This window comes from Hylobates moloch, unplaced genomic scaffold (assembly GCF_009828535.3).
Source record: "Hylobates moloch isolate HMO894 unplaced genomic scaffold, HMol_V3 SCAFFOLD_14, whole genome shotgun sequence".
In the NCBI taxonomy this organism is placed as follows: Eukaryota; Metazoa; Chordata; class Mammalia; order Primates; family Hylobatidae; genus Hylobates; species Hylobates moloch.
Window position 1 is genome coordinate 31,675,873 of NW_026652289.1, and position 17,410 is coordinate 31,693,282.

General features: G+C 52.7%; 1 protein-coding gene across 2 annotated transcripts in view; it reads left to right on the forward strand.

Annotated features, from left to right (window-relative positions):
- PCSK6 (proprotein convertase subtilisin/kexin type 6) overlaps nucleotides 1-13,525 on the forward strand; it is a 185,703-nt gene extending 172,178 nt beyond the window's left edge. For both annotated transcript variants that reach the window (XM_032175060.2, XM_032175062.2), the window contains 3 exons: nucleotides 3,774-3,903; nucleotides 10,123-10,235; nucleotides 12,109-13,525. In XM_032175060.2, coding sequence (XP_032030951.1) covers nucleotides 3,774-3,903; nucleotides 10,123-10,235; nucleotides 12,109-12,206 — 341 coding nt within the window. In that variant the 3' untranslated portion in view covers nucleotides 12,207-13,525. The remainder of the gene's footprint in view (nucleotides 1-3,773; nucleotides 3,904-10,122; nucleotides 10,236-12,108) is intronic.
- The last annotated feature ends 3,885 nt before the right edge of the window (nucleotides 13,526-17,410 follow it).

Genomic DNA, 17,410 nt, shown 5'->3' on the forward strand with positions numbered 1-17,410 from the left:
GTCCTTTCTAAGAAACTCACATCATATGAGCTTTTCCTGCAGTAATACTTTAAGAATTAAGTCTCTCCTGGTGGGCACAGTGGTTCACGCCTGTAATCCCAGCACTTCGGGAGGCCAAGGCAGGTGGATCACCTGAGGTCAGGAGTTCAAGACCAGCCTGGCCAACATGGCGAAACACCGTCTCTACTAAAAATACAAAAATTAGCTGGGTGTGGTGGCAGGCGCCTGTAATCCCAGCTACTGGGGAGGCTGAGACAGGAAAATCGCTTGAAACCGGGAGGTGGAGGTTGCAGTGAGCTGAGATCACACCCCTACACACTTTAGCCTGGGCAACAAAGTAAGACTCTGTCAAAAACAAAAAACAAACAAAAAAAAAACAGAATTAAGTCTCTGCTAAGTCAAAGTTCCCATGATACTACTGTGCCTCAGAAACGCTACAGAACGGGCACACCCCTCCCCACGTGGCCGGCCATGAGCACCCCATGCAGCTCCCTGCCATATGTCCTGGAATAGACAGGCCTGACTGCCGTATATCCTGGAATAAACAGGCCTAATGAACAAGGCTGTGGCCAAGGCTGGTGTCCTCCTGTGATTGCCAGGCTGACCTCAGACCACCCAGGGGCGATACGTGCTCCTCAGTTCCCTCCTGGGGCAGCCCTCAAGGCCACAGTCTCAGCATCTGGATGGGTTCCACCTGCTGGCAGCTCAGCAGATTTCCCTAGCAGTTTGCCCGTCGCCTTTTTGTCTATTATTTTTATTGTTTCTTTGACTTACTTAGCCCAGATTGATTAGGGAGCATCACTGATGTTGCTTATTTAAATTTCATAGTCAGTTGAATCCATAACATTCAGGCATACAGTTTTACAACTCTTTGATTTCAATAATTCACTTTTCTTTTTCTGAGTCCCCAGATTGCCTGATGGCAAAGAGTTTTACAGAGTCCCTTGGAATTCTCATCTCAAACCAGTGACTTCTCCACCACTTCAGCTATTAAATTCATTGGTGAGCAGGTCCACAGCTCTAGGGGGTCTCCCCTGCGCCCCATGCCCTCTGGCCTGGGGTTCTTTCTAAGCTCCTGGGAACGTGTACATCTATCCCCTGGCAGCCTCCTGGGAGAGAGACTCATTTTCCTCCTGTGAGTCACTGGAGGCTTCTTGCTCCACGTCAGGTGTGGACCTCATTGGAGGCAGCTCTTCTCAGCTGCCCACTTCCTGTGCCCTGGAGACCCAGGGCCACCAGGCATTCCCCTCCCTGTTCCCATTCAGTGACCACTGCTGCCCACCACCCACCCAGGGGCCTGGGCACAGTCATGGGGAGGGTCGGAGTCAGGCATGAGTGCTTGGGGTAGGGCATGGTGGAATCTGTCCCCACCCTTGGCTCACAGTGCTTCAGTGCACTTGGCAGGCAGCTCGATCGAGATGAGCCTCTCATCCTCCTGAGTCCAGGTGCTCCGTGTGTCCTGGCATGGAGGTTGTAATCCTTCGGGGCTGCTGGCACAGCTGGGTTGATGCAGCGGCCCTGTGGGACGAGACTTACCCACCTGGGGAGTGGCATGTGGATTAGAAGCTGACAGCCTGCAGGGCACACACATACCAAGTTGCAGGGCAGTGCCCCAAGCACCTGTGATGGTCAGCCCTCATGTGTGAGCACCCTGTGCCTGAGACGGCACTACTTGAAACAGCAAATGAGAGACAACAGACCAAGAGAGATTCAAAAGAAAGGAAAATGCTTTCTGTTTTAATCCCTGTCGTGCACATTTTTCCAGCTTTTTGAATAAAGGCTCCGTGTTTTCACTCTATACTGGGCCCTGCAAATGACATAGCAGGTCCTGTATAAGCATAGCCCATTCTGCTCTTATTGCTGTGATTGTGGGTGCTTTTAAAGTGTTCAAAGTATATAGACTTGCGACTTAATGGAATCTTTAAAAGACTTTCACTGAGTTATGAAATTCATATTTTTTAGTAGTTGAGAAAATAGGTCGCTTAGAAAATCAACCCACTTTAACAGCTTTTTTATTGTGGTAAAATACACATCACATAAAATTTACCATCTTGACTATTTTTAGGCATACAGTTCAGTGGCATTAAGTGAATTTACATTTGTGTGCCACCGTCGCCACCATCTCCAAATAAATGTGTTTTAACAACTTTGAAGCTTAATGCATTGAGCATTAAACTAAGTACAAACAAGAACAAGCTTTCTTTCCCACTTCGGAGGCTCCGCAGGTGTTAAGGACCCTGGTGCTGGAGGAAGGATAGTGGGGATGATGGGTTCAGCAGGTGAGGCATGAGAGGTACAACAGCAGGCCCTGAACAGCTCCCAAACCCCACTCAGAGTGGCACCCCGCCTTGTGCACGAGACCCACCCACCAGATGCTCCCAGAGATCAGCGATGGGGAGGGCGGCGTTGGCCAAAGCAAAGAGCAGCCTCTGCTCCAGAGCGGCATAAACCAGCCAGAGTCCCGACCGGGGGGGCAGCTCTCCCACCGCTCTCAGGAGGACAGGGAGACACCTGCCGTGAAGACGGTGGTCTTCAAGAGGCCCCTTGAGGGCCCTACATCTGCCTCCTGCTCAGAACCCTGTGGCCTTCTCGGCTTCACTCTTCCTGACTCTCAAAGGAGGAGCTTCTCCTGCGTGAGCTCGGAATTCCCTCCCAGGCTTGCAGCTGTGGTTCTGAGGTGCGAAGCCAGCCCCTGAGCCCTCCAGGCTCCAGAACCTCTGCAAACAGGTTTTCCCTTGACGCAGCGAGAGGCCCCATCTGAGTCCAGAGCAGACTGCAAGGTCTCAATCTAAGACCACAATCAAACTGAAGCAGCTGGGGGAGGTTCACCTGGGCACCGTGATTATCACAGAGTCCTGAGATCATTCCTCCCTGCCTGTAACCCTCTCCGCTGTCAGTCAGTGGCCACCTCACTGCCTCTCTCTGACGTCCCATCAGATGCTCCCTGGAGACACCTGGCCCAGAGGAGGTGCTATCTAGTCATCTTGTCCAACGTCTGACCCAGGTCGACAGGTCCTCCTCGGACCCTGAGCCAACCTGAAGGTTTTCCTCATGACTCGTGGCCCTTTGCTCGGAACTGTTGTCTCTTCGAGTTTCTCCTCCCTGCCCTATAAGCCCTTAGTGTGAGGCCTTTTTTTGTCTCTTGTTGAAAACGCCCTGGCTGTACACACCAAACACCTGTCGACACCATTCCCAAAGATCTCTTCTTTCATCTTCCCATGTCATCTTCCACAGCGTTCTGTGCAATGGAAGAGCCACAAATGCAGGCCACAGACGCAGTTTGAAGTTGCCTAGTAACCGTATCTTCAACAGTCAAATGAAACAGGCAAAAATAATTTTAGTAACATATCCTATTCAACCTAATGTGTCTAAAATATTGCCGTTTCAACATGTATCCATATAAAACATAAATGAGCTATTTTATATTTTTTATATGAAGACTTTGGCACTGGATTTCCAAGTATTCAGGAAGCAGAAGTGGGCCTAGGCCTGTTGGAGACAGGGCCCATCATCGTGGCACGGCCAGTGGGCAGGTGTGCTCCCTCTGAGATCATCTCATGCCTTGACGTCCCTGTCTGTGAAATGGGGATGGCGATGCCCACCTCCTGGGAGTGGGTGAGGACGGCCCAGCTCACAGAACCTGGGAAATGGCAGCCATGGTGGTGGCCTGGGGTCTCCTGAATGGTACCCCCGATCTCACAAGGCCCTGAAGCAGGCCTGGGCATGGTCTTCTCCCAGCCATCCCTGATACCTGCTTCTCCTGTGTCTCTCAGGGCCAGGCAGAGAAGAGTGCATTCACTGTGCGAAAAACTTCCACTTCCAAGACTGGAAGTGTGTGCCAGCCTGTGGAGAGGGGTTCTACCCAGAGGAGATGCCGGGCTTGCCCCACAAAGTGTGTCGAAGGTACGGTCTTCCTGGCGGGGAACGGCAGGCAGCTGTGTCCAGCAGAGGAGTGGCTGGAGGGCAGAGTCTGGCAGCATCTTCCCCAGGGGCCGGGGGAGGGCATGTTGCATCACCCCACTGTGGACAGGAGCCCATTTACAGAGCTGGTTAGGGGCCTTTGTCCCTTTGTTCACTGAATTCATATTTGTTGGGTCCCTGCTGTGGGCCAGACACTGTGCAGCAACGGGATAGGACGGGAAGCAGAATAGCAAGGTGCTCACACCCCAGTGGTGGACTATGCGGGATGCCCCTGCCCACGTCACGATCAGCATGCATCTTTTGCACTGTCGATAATCAGAGAAACCATGTTTTGGGTTAAAAACAAATTTTTTTTTTGGAGACACAGTCTCACTCTGTCGCCCAGGCTGGAGTGCAGTGGTGTGACCTCAGCTCACTGCAACCTTTGCCTCCAGAGTTCAAGCGATTCTCATGTCTCAGCCTCCCGAGTAGCTGGGACTACAGGCATGCACCACAATGCCCAGCTAATTTTTGTTTTTGTTTTTGTTTTTTTTTTTTTGAGATGGAGTCTCGCTCTGTCACCCAGGCTGGAGTGCAGTGGCGCAATCTCAGCTCGCTGCAAGCTCCGCCTCCTGCAACGCCATTCTCCTGCCTCCGCCTCCCAAGTAGCTGGGACTACAGGCACCCACCACCATTCCCCACTAATTTTTTGTATTTTTAATAGAGATGGGGTTTCACCATGTTGGCCAGGCTGGTCTTGAACTCCTGGCCTCAAGTGATCCACCCACCTCAGCCTCCCAAAGTGCTGGGATTACGGGTGTGAGCCACCACGCCTGGCCTAAAATATTTTTTTTAGTTAGATACTTTAGAGCAATTTAAAAATCCTGACAATTTCCTCATTCTAAAGCCGTTTTCTGCACAATCCATGCACATCTATTTTACCCTTCCTATCCTCCTTTTGTGCTTCCTCCCACGCGTCCGTCCACAGAGTCACCATTCTTATTTGATGGCCCTGGCCCCTTCTGTTGTTGGACATGAGCTGTTAAAGGAGAAGCTGTTTGCTCTGGTCTCCTCTTTCCTGGCTGAATATTGCCCTATGTTGGGAGATCATGAACTCAGGACCCAGAACCGGGCAGGGCAACCTGTCTTATTCAGGGTGGGAGCAACATGGAGGAGTTTGAAGGGACCTGTGAGGGTGTGATGATGGGGGTGAGCTGTGAGGGTGTGATGATGGGATGATGGGGTGGGATGTGAGGGTGTGATGATGGGGTGGGATGTGAGGGTGTGATGATGGGGTGAGCTGTGAGGGTGTGATGATGGGGTGGGATGTGAGGGTGTGATGATGGGGTGGGATGTGAGGGTGTGATGATGGGGTGAGCTGTGAGGGTGTGATGATGGGGTGGGCTGTGAGGGTGTGATGATGGGGTGGGATGTGAGGGTGTGATGATGGGGTGAGCTGGAGTGTGAGAGTGTGGTGATGTGGGTGTGGGATGATGGGGTGTGAGGTGAATTGGGTGTGATGAGGTGTAATGATAGGGTGAGTTTGAGGGTGTGATAGATGTGTGTGAGGTGTGATGGGTGGAGTGTGAGGGTGATGGGGTGAGTGTGAGTGTGATGATGGTGTGAGTGATGTGTTGATAGAGGTGGTGTGAGGGTGTGATGATGGGGTGGTTATGAGGTGTGTGTGTGATGATGGGGGTGGTGTTAGGGAGTGATGATGGGGTGTGTGAGGTGTGATGATGGGGGTGGGTGTGATGATGGGGTGGTATGGTGTGATAGGTGGTGTGGGTGTAATGGTGTGATGATGGGGTGAGCTGTGAGGGTGTGATGATGGGGTGGGCTGTGAGGGTGTGATGATGGGGTGGGCTGTGAGGGTGTGATGATGGGGATGGGCTGTGAGGGTGTGGTGATGGGGTGAGCTGTGAGGGTGTGGTGATGGGGTAACCTGTGAGGGTGTGATGATCGGGGTGACTTGTGAGGGTGTGATGATCGGGGTGAGCTGTGAGGGTGTGGTGATGGGGGTGGGCTGTGAGGGAAGTGCCAGGTGTTAGCCTGCTTTCACAGTGCTGAAAAGAAATACCTGAGGTTGGGTAATTTATAAAGAAAAGAGGTTGAATTGCCTCACAGTTCTGTAGGCTTAATAGGAAACGTGGATCCAGCTTCTGCCCAGCTTCTGGGGAAGCCTCGGGGAGCTTTTACTCCTGACGGAAGGTGAAGCAAGAGCAGCACATCACATAGCAATAGCAGGAGCAAGAGAGGGAAGGAGGCCTGGCACAGTGGGTCACACCTGTAATCCCAGCACTTTGGGAGGCCAAGGTGGGCAGATCACCTGAGGCCAGGAGTTCAAGACCAGCCTGGCCAACATGGCAAAACCCCTTCTCTACTAAAAAAAAAATGCAAAAATTAGTTGGATGTGGTGGTGTGTGCCTGTAATCCCAGTCTTACAGGAGGCTGAGGCAGGAGAATCGCTTGAACCAAGGAGGCGGAGGTTGCAGTGAGCCAAGATCACGCCACTGCACTCCAGCGTGAGCTACAGAGCGAGACTCCATCTCAAAAGAAAAAAAAAAGGAAGGAGTTGCCACACACCTTTAAACAAGCAGCTCTCACATGAACTCACTCATCACCAAGGGGATGGTGCAAAGCCATTTATGAGGGATCCACCCCATGATGCAAACACCTCCCACCAGGCCCCACCTCCAACACTTGGGATCACATCTCAACATGACATTTGGAGGGGACAAATGTTCAAACCATATCGGAGGGCTTCCGTCTGAAAGACTTAAAATGAGGGAGCCCTCAAAGGCTTGTGTCAGAGCAGGGGAGGGGTGCCCATGCCTGGCTCCCAGCTGGGTACCTGTTAGCACTGGTAGATTCACCGCACAATGGGGTCTGCCTCCCAGGCTGTGTGCAAGAACCACTGTGGGTTGTAACCTGTTCCCCTAGAAACAAAGCCCTACAGTGAGCCCACAAGGGACCACCGAGTCCTTGCACTTGTGTGACCCACAACAGAGGGACCTGGTGGCGGTTACGTATCTCTGCTAGCATCAGCCCCTTCTACTGAGTTGCTGTAAAATAGGTAACTTGCCACCCGCTTGCGAGGTGCAGCCTTGCTGAGTCCTGCACAGGGTCCTGGGCACAGTTGTCTGAAGTTAAACCCTTCATGTTAACCAGTCAGCTGGTTCTCAGATAATTAAATATAGCAATCCAGGGAGAACTTGGAATTAAACAGTGATAATCACTTTCATTTGTCAAATGCCCTGGACCCTTGCAGGCGGCCAGAGCATTGGCATACCCTGTCCCCCAGGAGGCAGCAGGCAGGCAGCCCCGCCGCAAACCTCTCTTTGGGCAGTAGAGGACAGGAGTTTCCTGGGTACTTGTTCCCACATGAGGGGAAGCTTTCGGCCCTGCAGAGGCTGACAGTGCTGGGGCTGACACACCGGGTCTTGGAGAAGCACCCCCAGGAAGAGCGTCAGTGTGGACGCCTCCCAAAGGAGGCAAGGCCTTGGTCCGATCGGTTCTGCGGGGTCTCTCCCCACTCGGACAGCCTGAGCTGGTAGAGAACCACAGGCGTCCTCCAGGCCCCAGAATGCTGGTGGACACCGTGGCCGTCCGCTGCTGCTGTGCCAGGCAGCTCCGAGGGAGCATGTGGCCAGACAGGGGCTGCATTGGAACATGCAGGCCAGGACGCAGGCCTGCTGGGTTGGCAACCGCAGGTGGAAGCTGAGGCCCGAAGCTGAGAACAATGCATGATAAGTTCCTTAAGAGAGGGGCCGGACACCCTCAAGACCTAGTGAGAGGACCCAGCAAGAGCCAGCCTGGACAACTTGGAAGAAGAAGAGGCTTCTGTGGAGTGCTTGCCAGCGGGGGAGACAAACTTCTCATGCCCTGGCCCTTCCTCCACTTGCCCCCAGGCTCAGCGGGGGCAGAGACTCTCGGGGGCACAGCTTGAAGGGGCACGCCTTCTGCCAATGCGCATTCTGCATCCAGGCTGGAGCATGAAAGCGTCAGTCTTCTGCACCCTGCTCCTCAACAGGCAGGAGGCTGATGGGAGTGGCCTCTGCAAAGAGCAGGGAGAGAGGGCTGTATTCAGCATCCCTGTCCTTCCAGAATGTGGCAGGGCAAAGTGGCCATGGTGTTTGGGGGTAGAGTAGGTACCATAGATGGTTGCAGAAACAGAAGCATCTTAAAAGCCTCCCTGCCCAAAGCTGCTGCTGCCCACAAGGACCCGCTGCTGGGCACGGTGATCCTGACGGAGAGCAGGAGCTACCCGGGGTCCCCCAGGGAGAGCCGTCTGCACTGGCCTAACAGGGATGGGGGCGTCACCTGTCTCCCTGAGCAGCATGGTGATAGATTCTTTCCCCAAACCTCCAGAGGAGAGCCCAGCCTGGCCACCACCTTTCCCTGAACCTCGTGAGACCCTCCGTGGAGAGCCCAGCTGCGCCTGCCTGGACTTCTGCCTGCATAACAGGGAGCCACTGAGTGGGTGTTATTTTAAGCTGCTAAGTGTGTGGCAACCCAGTATAGAGCAATGGAAAACCGAGGCCCCTGCCGTCCTACTGAGCTCGATGAGGTTGTATTTGAAGAAGGAAGCAAGCCGCAACTTCCTGGCTGTCCACTGCAGCCCACTCCTCACCACAGTTCTTCATAGATGAAGCAACCCTCAGCCATGGCCTGGGGGCACTGGGCCCCTGGGTCCTGCAGACCACTGACATCTCTTTAAATGACTCAGCTCAGCCCTGGTTCTCCTCTCACCAGTGGCATTGTCTGTAAGAGAAACCAGAGGGTCAAGTCATAACCTGTACTGGGGCATCAGGGTTTGGTGGCTGGGCCACCAGAATGTGCAAGGGCAGGTGTGGGGAGGGGGCAGCATCATGGGGGCAGACCCGTGGGGCTTCCCACAAGTGCACAACCCCCTCTGGCAAGTCGTCTAACCCCATCCTCTCCTCTGGGGCGATCTGGTTGGGAACATTAGGCTCCTGGATGTGAGTTTGCCTGTGGGGTTTACACATTTACAATTACAGACCGAGGGCTTGAGCTCTAGGCTCAGCATCCTGACACACTAGGAATAAAACCCACCTCCCACCCAGGCTGAAGCGACACTGCACCTGGGGCTCCAGAGCAGCGGAGTCAGTGGTGAGACCAGACCCCATCAGAGGGCTGCTCTGTCTGGGCATGGAAGGCTTCACACAGCAGGGAGGGGTCATCTAGATAAAGCAAAGAACTGCCCCCGGGCAGGCCCAGGCATGAGCACAGCAAAGCTCCAAGCCCTGCCTATGGGGCCTGTTCCACCCTTAGCTGGCAACAACGGGGAGGTGGGCAGCTGATGCAAGCACTGTGGAGACTGAGTCACTGGGCCCTGGACTCAGGACAGGCAGCAGCATAGCCGGGGTGCACTCACGGCCCCAGGATGGGAAACGTGCTCCTTCAAGCACTCAGCCCACATCAGCAAGTGCTTTCTGTAAAGGGCACAATGGCCAACACTGCCTCTGTCACAGCTACTCAGCTCAGCCACTGCTACAGAAAAGATTGTCAATGAATGAGTGTGACTGTGGTCCAGGATAAATGCTGGATGTGGCCCTTGGGCTGTAGCGCACCAACCCCCCCCCCTGCTGAGGCCACGTTTACCCTGCGTTAGAAATAGCCCTGGCCGGGGTCCATCTCTGCGCAGGCTGGGCCAGGACTGTCCGAGAGGGGCAGGAATTGTGGGGCATCTTTCCCACTCCCCAGGGGTAAGCAGGCATGGCCACATATAGGTGACAGCAGCCTTCTGGTCAGCTCGAGTCAGGTGTGTCACATCCCTGGGTGCAGTCTGGCCTGGACCCCAAGCCTACAGCCATCGCAGCCCGGCAGCCACTGGAGAGAGAAGACTGACACAGCTCTGGGAGCCGTGTGTGTGGGGGCTGGGTGCCAGGGCCCAGGGGGGTGTCCAGGTGAGCTGCGGGAAGCCTTGGAGGCCTGGGCCTGGCCCCTGATCCTGGGCTTGCTCCTGCCAACTGGCCATGGCTGTCTCTGCCCTCCCAGGGCAATAGTAAGGTCAGACAGGAGGAAAGACGCAGACACTTAGCCCCTGTGTCAGAGAATGGTGACGGACACAGCCTCTCTACAGAGCACCGAGGCTGAGGGGGTGGGAAGGAGGTGCAGGGAGGTGAGGGTTCTGGGAAGGGAGCGCAGAGTGGTGGGGCCTCTTCCCCAGACTTCAGCAGAAACGGTATCTTCCCACAGGTGTGACGAGAACTGCTTGAGCTGTGCAGGTTCCAGCAGGAACTGCAGCAGGTGTAAGACGGGCTTCACACAGCTGGGGACCTCCTGCATCACCAACCACACGTGCAGCAACGGTGAGCAGCAGCGGGTTACCCTGGGGCTGCCTGTGGAGGAGCTCAGCTGGCCAGCTTGTGCTCAGAAGAGAAGAGCAAAGCCACACAGGCATGGCGGCTCCACAGACAGGCGTTCGTGTCCCTGATCTGATTGACTGTCTGGGATTCCTCTAGCTGATATGGAAGACAGCTGCCCTATCTCCCCCCTTCCCTCTAGGCTTCTCACACATTGATCAGAGAGGCATCCCAGCCACTGCTGATCTGTTTATTGAGTGACTCCTAAAAATGATTTTGTCCTTGTACTGGTCCCACTGCCATGCCACAGGCCCCCGGTGGCCCGGATATGACGACATCCCATCAAAGATGGGGGGTCAAAGCCAGGAAGCCTGGAGGGTCTCTGCCCCAGGACAAGGGGGACAGAGTCCAGAGTAGAGCACACGCTCTGCAGCAGCAATCCCAGCTCCGCAGGGATCCAGCGTGGACTCGCATCGGTGCTGCAGGAGAGCCCTGGCTGTGCAGTGGGATGGGGGACAGGGACAAGTTGTAAAAACAGAAACTTAAAAGGGGACCGAAGCTAAGTGCGCAGTTTGGGAATTCCAGGCAACAAGGAGGGTTGGCAGGACCTGCCTGGAGGTTCAGTGCAGGAGCTATTACAGACACGTGGGCAGGGAAGGGGACTCTGGCCCAGCAAGCAGCAGGGTGGAGCCACATGGGGCCAGCTCTGGGCACCACATTCTGATAGCCAGGAGAGGAAGGCTCTCTGCTCCCGTGTCCAGGGTCAGGGCAGGTGGTCCTTGGGCATGAAGCTGGCACTGGCCCTGTCCTGGCAGAGCATGGAGCTTGTGGAGGGCCCTGGGATGCCTCCTTGCCTTGTTACTGGTGTTTTTTTGGGGGTGGGGGTGCGGGAGGGTTGTCTAATTATGTCCCTTCAAAGGCCCGGAAACTCCTTTAGGAAGTCACCTGCCCACGTTATGTATGTAGCCCAAAAAAGTGTGGTCGCCACCGGAGGGCCTCCCAGGTCCACGGATGATGCATCCTCAAAGGCATCTTCCCCTTGCCGCAGCGGCGTCCTCAGCAAGTCCTGTTAGCGGTGGCTCCCTTCCCCCCATCCCCACCCCTCCCCGTCTGCCCCTGCCACCGTGGAAGCAGCTTCCATTCCCACCTGCCTCCAGCCCCGTCCTCCGGCCTCCCCTAGAGTCTTCCTCCTAAGCTCCACTGCCAGCACAGATGTCCAGAAAGACAGGTGCACATGTGCCCCACGGGCCCAGGCTGGGTGTTCTCCCGAGATCCCTCCCACACACCCCCACATCCTGCTGGTGAATCCCCTTGTCACTGAGACTCAGCAAGAGCCCCATACACCAGTGCCCTCCCGCCACACAGGGCGCCCAGAGTCAAGTGCATTGCAGGAGAGGGGCTTCAAGGGCTGCCATCCTGCTGCCCACCTCTGTCTGTGTCCCTCTTGCCCAGGGCACCACTGATGCCCAGCATATGTGGAATGCTTGAAACAATCTTTTTTTATTTTTATTTATTTATTTATTTTTGAGATGGAGTTTTGCTCTTCTTGCCCAGGCTGGAGTGCAATGGCATGATCTCAGCTCACTGCAACCTCCGCCTCCCGGGTTCAAGTGGCTCTCCTGCCTTAGCCTCCCGAGTAGCTTGGATTACAGGCGCCCACCACCACGCCCAGCTAATTTTTATGTTATTAGTAGAGACGGGGTTTCACCATGTTGGTCAGACTGGTCTCAAGCTCCTGACCTCAGGTGATCCACCCGCCTTGGCCTCCCAAAGTGCTGAGATCACAGGCATGAGGCACCGCACCCGGCCTTGAAACAATCTTTACAGGCACCAAAGACTGACCTTTCCCTCCTTTTCCTTTCCTGATGCGGGGCCCCAGCTGATGAGACATTCTGCGAGATGGTGAAGTCCAACCGGCTGTGCGAACGGAAGCTCTTCATTCAGTTCTGCTGCCGCACGTGCCTCCTGGCCGGGTAAGGGTGTCTAGCTGCCCACAGAGGGCAGGGACTCCCATCCATCCATCCATCCACCTTCCTCCAGACCGTCGGCCAGAGCCTGTTTCGGGGGCGGTGCCCTGCACCTGACAGCTTTATCTCCCCAGGAGCAGCATCTCTGGGCACCCAAGTCAGGTGGGTGGTGGCTCTTAAGGAGGTGTTCCTAAAATGGTGATATCCTCTCAAATGCTGCTTGCTGGCTCCAGTCTTCTGACAAACTGTAACAGGAACAAAATGAATTCTGGGAATCCACAGCTCTGGCTTTGGAGCAGCTTCTGGGACCATAAGTTTACTGAATCTTCAAGACCAAAGCAGAAAAGAAAGACGCTTGGCATCACACATCACTCTTCTCCCCGTGCTTTTCTGCGGCTGTGCAGTAAATCCCCCCGGCCCAGCCGGCGAACCCTGGGCCGTCCTCACGTGTGACAAAGGGCCAGCAGTCTACCTGCTCGTTGCCTGCCCCTGAGCAGTCTGGGGACGGTTTGGTCAGACTATAAGATAGGTTTGAGGGCATAAAATGTATGACCACTGGGGCCGGAGTATCTATTTCTACATAGCTCCTTCTGAAACTGCAGCAGTGGCTTAGAAAGTCAGATTCCAAACCCAGACCCGGAGATTCCATCCCCGCAGCGTTCTCCTTTGAGCAAGCCGAGCGCTCCTTGTTACCGCGTTCTATCTGTCTCTTCAGCAGTCTCATGGCCTGAACGACCACCTCGACCTGATGCAGAGCCTTCTGAGGAGGGGCAGCAGGAGGCATTCTGTGGCCAGCCAGAAGGTACCCCGCTGGCCAAGCAATTCCTCTGAACAAAATGTAAAGCCGGCCCATGCATTGTTAATCATCCATCACTTCCCATTTCATGGAATTGCTTTTAAAATACATTTGGCCTCTGCCCTTCAGAAGACTCGTTTTTAAGGTGGATGCTCCTGTGTCTGTGTATATTACGAGCCTACATGACACAGCTGGATTTATTCTGCCAAACCTGTGTAGGCATTTTATAAGCTACATGTTCTAATTTTTACCGATGTTAATTATTTTGACAAATATTTCATATATTTTCATTGAAATGCACAGATCTGCTTGATCAATTCCCTTGAATAGGGAAGTAACATTTGCCTTAAATTTTTTCGACCTCGTCTTTCTTCATATTGTCCCGCTCCCCTGTTTGACGACAGTGCATTTGCCTTGTCACCTGTGAGCTGGAGAGAACCCAGATGTTGTTTATTGAATCTACAACTCTGAAAGAGAAATCAATGAAGCACATACAATGTTGACCCTAAATTAATAAAAGAGTTAACATCCCATAGCACAGGAGCCTGTATTTCTTTCCAAGGCGCACAAAATGAAATAGGAGTGCTGACCAAGTGTTAAGTGGACGTTACTTTAATTGTGGGTTCACATCTGTTTGATGTCATTACGTGGAAGGTCTTCTTTTGAACTTTAGCAAATGCTGATGTAAGGAAGCAATGGAGGAAATCCCAGATCCCAACCCCAGATGTCATTTGGCAAAGAGACCCTCCTCAGACCACATTAGCCTCAGTGGGAGGAGGTTCTAGAGCCCCTCCAGATAGAGGGGCCCCTTCCATCTGTCACAGGGGAGCGCCCCACAGCCCAGACTGCCAGCCTCTTCACCGGTTGCTGCCAAGTATGATTGAATTAGGTTACTGCTTGTCTTCTACGCAGTGGCTGAAATCCCTGAACCCATGGCTTATGCACTCCTTGGGAAGTTTACCACGGCCTCTCTGTGAGGTCAGAAGCTTGTACTTGCTAGGAATCCTTTGGCTGCAAGTAAAGGAAATGCGCTAACTAGAAATGACTTAGGTGAAAACAAGAGTGGGTGAGGGGCATTGTTTTGAGAATCCAGAGTGGATTCAGAATTTCAGGGAAGAGTGCAGTGGAGCCTTGGGAAACCTGGAACCAGCATTAAATGTCACCGGGACCCTCTCTGTACTGCAGCACTGCCCTTCTCTCCATAGCTGCCTTCTCCAGTTGATGGGACAAATGACAAGACCTCCAGCATCTTCCAGGTAAAACTGGTACAAATCCAACCCCTCAAGCCAACTTTCTGGGTCTGTTTCTTGGCTCTTCTTTTCCCAGGGACAGGACTTGGTCAACCTACCTTACATTGGTACCCTCCGTGTCATCAGCTGTGGCTACAAGGACAGGCTTGTAGCAGAATATGGCTGCAGGGAGCTCTGCAGCAGAGGAGGGGAGCAATGTGCAGCTCTCAGAAGGTAGGGCAGGCCACACAACCCAACAGCTGGCCACCACAAGCACCAATTGACCAGAGTTGTGCCTGTGAGGCAGTGAAGGAATAAGTGTGTTTAGGATAAAGATTCAACCCCTTGCCCGGCCCGTGAGACTGACATTGAATTAAAACCAGCAACTTGTTAAGTACCGCTGATGCACGGCAGCTTTTTAGACCCTAGAGCCCAGATATCAATAAATCCGAGCTCTTTGCCCACTGAGAGCTTACAGTCTACCATGTTTGCAGCTGAATCAGAAATAAACTCCTAGCTGGGCGTGGTGGCTCACACCTGTAATCCTAGCACTTTGGGAGGCTGAGGCGGGTGGATCACCTGAGGTCAGGAGTTCGAGACCAGCCTAGCCAACACAGTGAAACCCCATCTCTACTAAAAATACAAAAATTAGCCATGCATGGTGGTGACACCTGTAATCCCAGGTACTTGGGAGGCTGAGGCAGGAGAATCGCTTGAACCCAGGAGGCGGAAGCTGCAGTGAGCCAAGATCGCACCACTGTACTCCAGCCTGGGCAACAAGAGCAAAGCGGCATCTCAAAAAAAAAAAAAAAAAAAGGGAAGAAACTCCCTTTATCTCCCAAAGGACACCAACTACAGGAAAGCCAGCCAGGCAGCCTCGTCGAGTGGCTGAGCCAGGCAAGCCCAGCTTGGGGCTGACAAGTCGGGTGGGGTGTTGAGAAGTTGTTCACAAAGTCCTAATGAGTAAACTCCACCTTGTTGAAAGAGACCAACTACCTATAATGTCTGCTCCCAAGAGGTCCAACGCTGAGATGGAAATTGTCTGGACTCTGGCAGGATATGTGTATGGATTTTAAGTGACAGGATCATGGATCGCCTCCTCTAAACCTGTCATTTCCCAGACAAGGACACTGAGGCCCACAGAAGTGAGTGCCTTGCCTTGGGCTGCACGTTGGCAAAGTTGCTCCCACCGCTGTGCCCAGGGAAGGAGGCTGGCTGGCTGCGGGAGGGGCGTCGTTCTGCAGCTGCCCAAATGCAGCCATGATGCATTTGTTTTAAACTAGCTTTATTTTCAGGGGGTGATGTTTATCTGACCTTATCCCCAAATTCTTTGGCACCTCACAGTGGACCTCATGTACACATCCCCATCCCTCCCAGGCCACTACTGACTTTCTATCTTGTGACTCTTCAAAGGACTGGTGAGAATTGCACTTTGTACAGAAGACACACCTGAAATGGGAGGGGGGTGGACAGAACTTAAAAAAATAAAAGCACCAGGCACAGTGGCTCACGCCTGTAATCCTAGCATTCTGAGAGGTTAGAAGCAAGAGGATGGCTTGAGCCCAGGCGTTTGCAGCCAGCCTGAGAAATATAGCGAGACCCTGTCTCAATCAATCAATCAATCAAAAATGACAGATAGATAGATAGATAGATAGATAGATAGATAGATAGACAGACAGACAGACAGACAGACAGACAGCAACATGGTCTAAATGAGTCCAGGAGTGGAGTGTCCTTGAACTTGGGGAGACCACTCTCCACTGCATTTGCATTATTGATATATGGCTGGAGAGAGCCTTTTGTCTAAAAGCTTGGAGTATGTTGAGGCCCCGGGAGCAGGTGAGGGGCAGAGAGGTTCAGATCCGAGGATGGAAAGAGGAGGTGAAGTAGGAAAGAAAAACATTTTCATAAGAACAAGCAGGGGTGATGGAAAGTAATACACCAAGGCCATTCTCTAGCATCTTAAGGTCCTGCCCAGCCAGCTGGGAGGCCACTGGGCACTGGCTGCTGGGGGGAAAGGAAGACTCTGCTCCCCTACCCCAGCCTTCGCTGTTGCTTTCCTCGCACGAACCCAGACTCTGTCCTTCCTGGTTGGCTGTTTAAGTCCTTTCCTGACACCCTAGGCTTTGTGGCTTATCTGAGCACAGAACAGCATCCTTAGATGGTACAGCACGGAGCACACACCTTAGATCCTAGGGTTCAGTCCCACCATCCAAAGCCCCTCACCACTACAGACCAGCCACACTAAGGGTGACCAGATAGCTTAGCCTCCCTTTTGAAACAAGAGGAACCAAAGTGCCCGGGGCAGAGAACATCCTGTTGCCAAAATAGTGGTTCTCAACCAGGGATGATTTTTGTCTTCCAGGGGACATTTGGCAACGTCTGGAGACATTTTGGGTTGTCATAACTGGAAGGATGTACTCACATCCAGTGGGTGGAGGCCAGGAATGCTGCTACGCACCCTACAATGCACAGCAGCCCCCATGACAAAGAACTGTCCAGACCGAAATGTCAGTAGTGCCGAGGTTGAGAAATTCTGGCCACAAGAAATGGAATCAAAAAAGAAAATTGTTTGCAACTTCGTAGAGATACCCTAAATGAATAAAACCACATATGGTTTCATTTCTGTCCCTGTTCCTATGCTGAAGGGAAACTTGTACAACTTTCCCTTTTTAAAGTAAAGAGATACCACCCCACTCTTTTTTTTTTTTTTTTAAACACAGCAACAGAAGGGCCCCAAGTTAAAACCAGCTCTCCGGCCTAAGGACTCCACCTGGTGGTCCTCTCTGGAATTAAATGAAGTTTAGGTTTTATTTTGTTTAACTTTTTTCATTATTTAGTTATTTTGTTTAACATTTTTAGTTATTTTGTTTAATTTTTTAGTTATTTTGTTTAACTTTTAAGTTATTTTATTTTTCAGTTATTTTAACTTGTTATTTTAATTTTTTTAGTTATTTTAACTTGTTAAAGTTATTTTAATTCTTTAGTTATTTTGTTTAACTTTTTTAGTTTTTTTAGTTAAACAAAAGTTGCAGTGACGGGGCAGGTGTGATGGTTCAGGCCTGTAATCCCAGCACTTGGGGAGTCCGAGGCAGGGACGGGGGCAAAGGAAATCACTTCTTGAGGTCAGGAGCTCAAGATCAGCCTGGCAAACATGACAAAACCCCGTCTCTACTAAAAATATAAAAA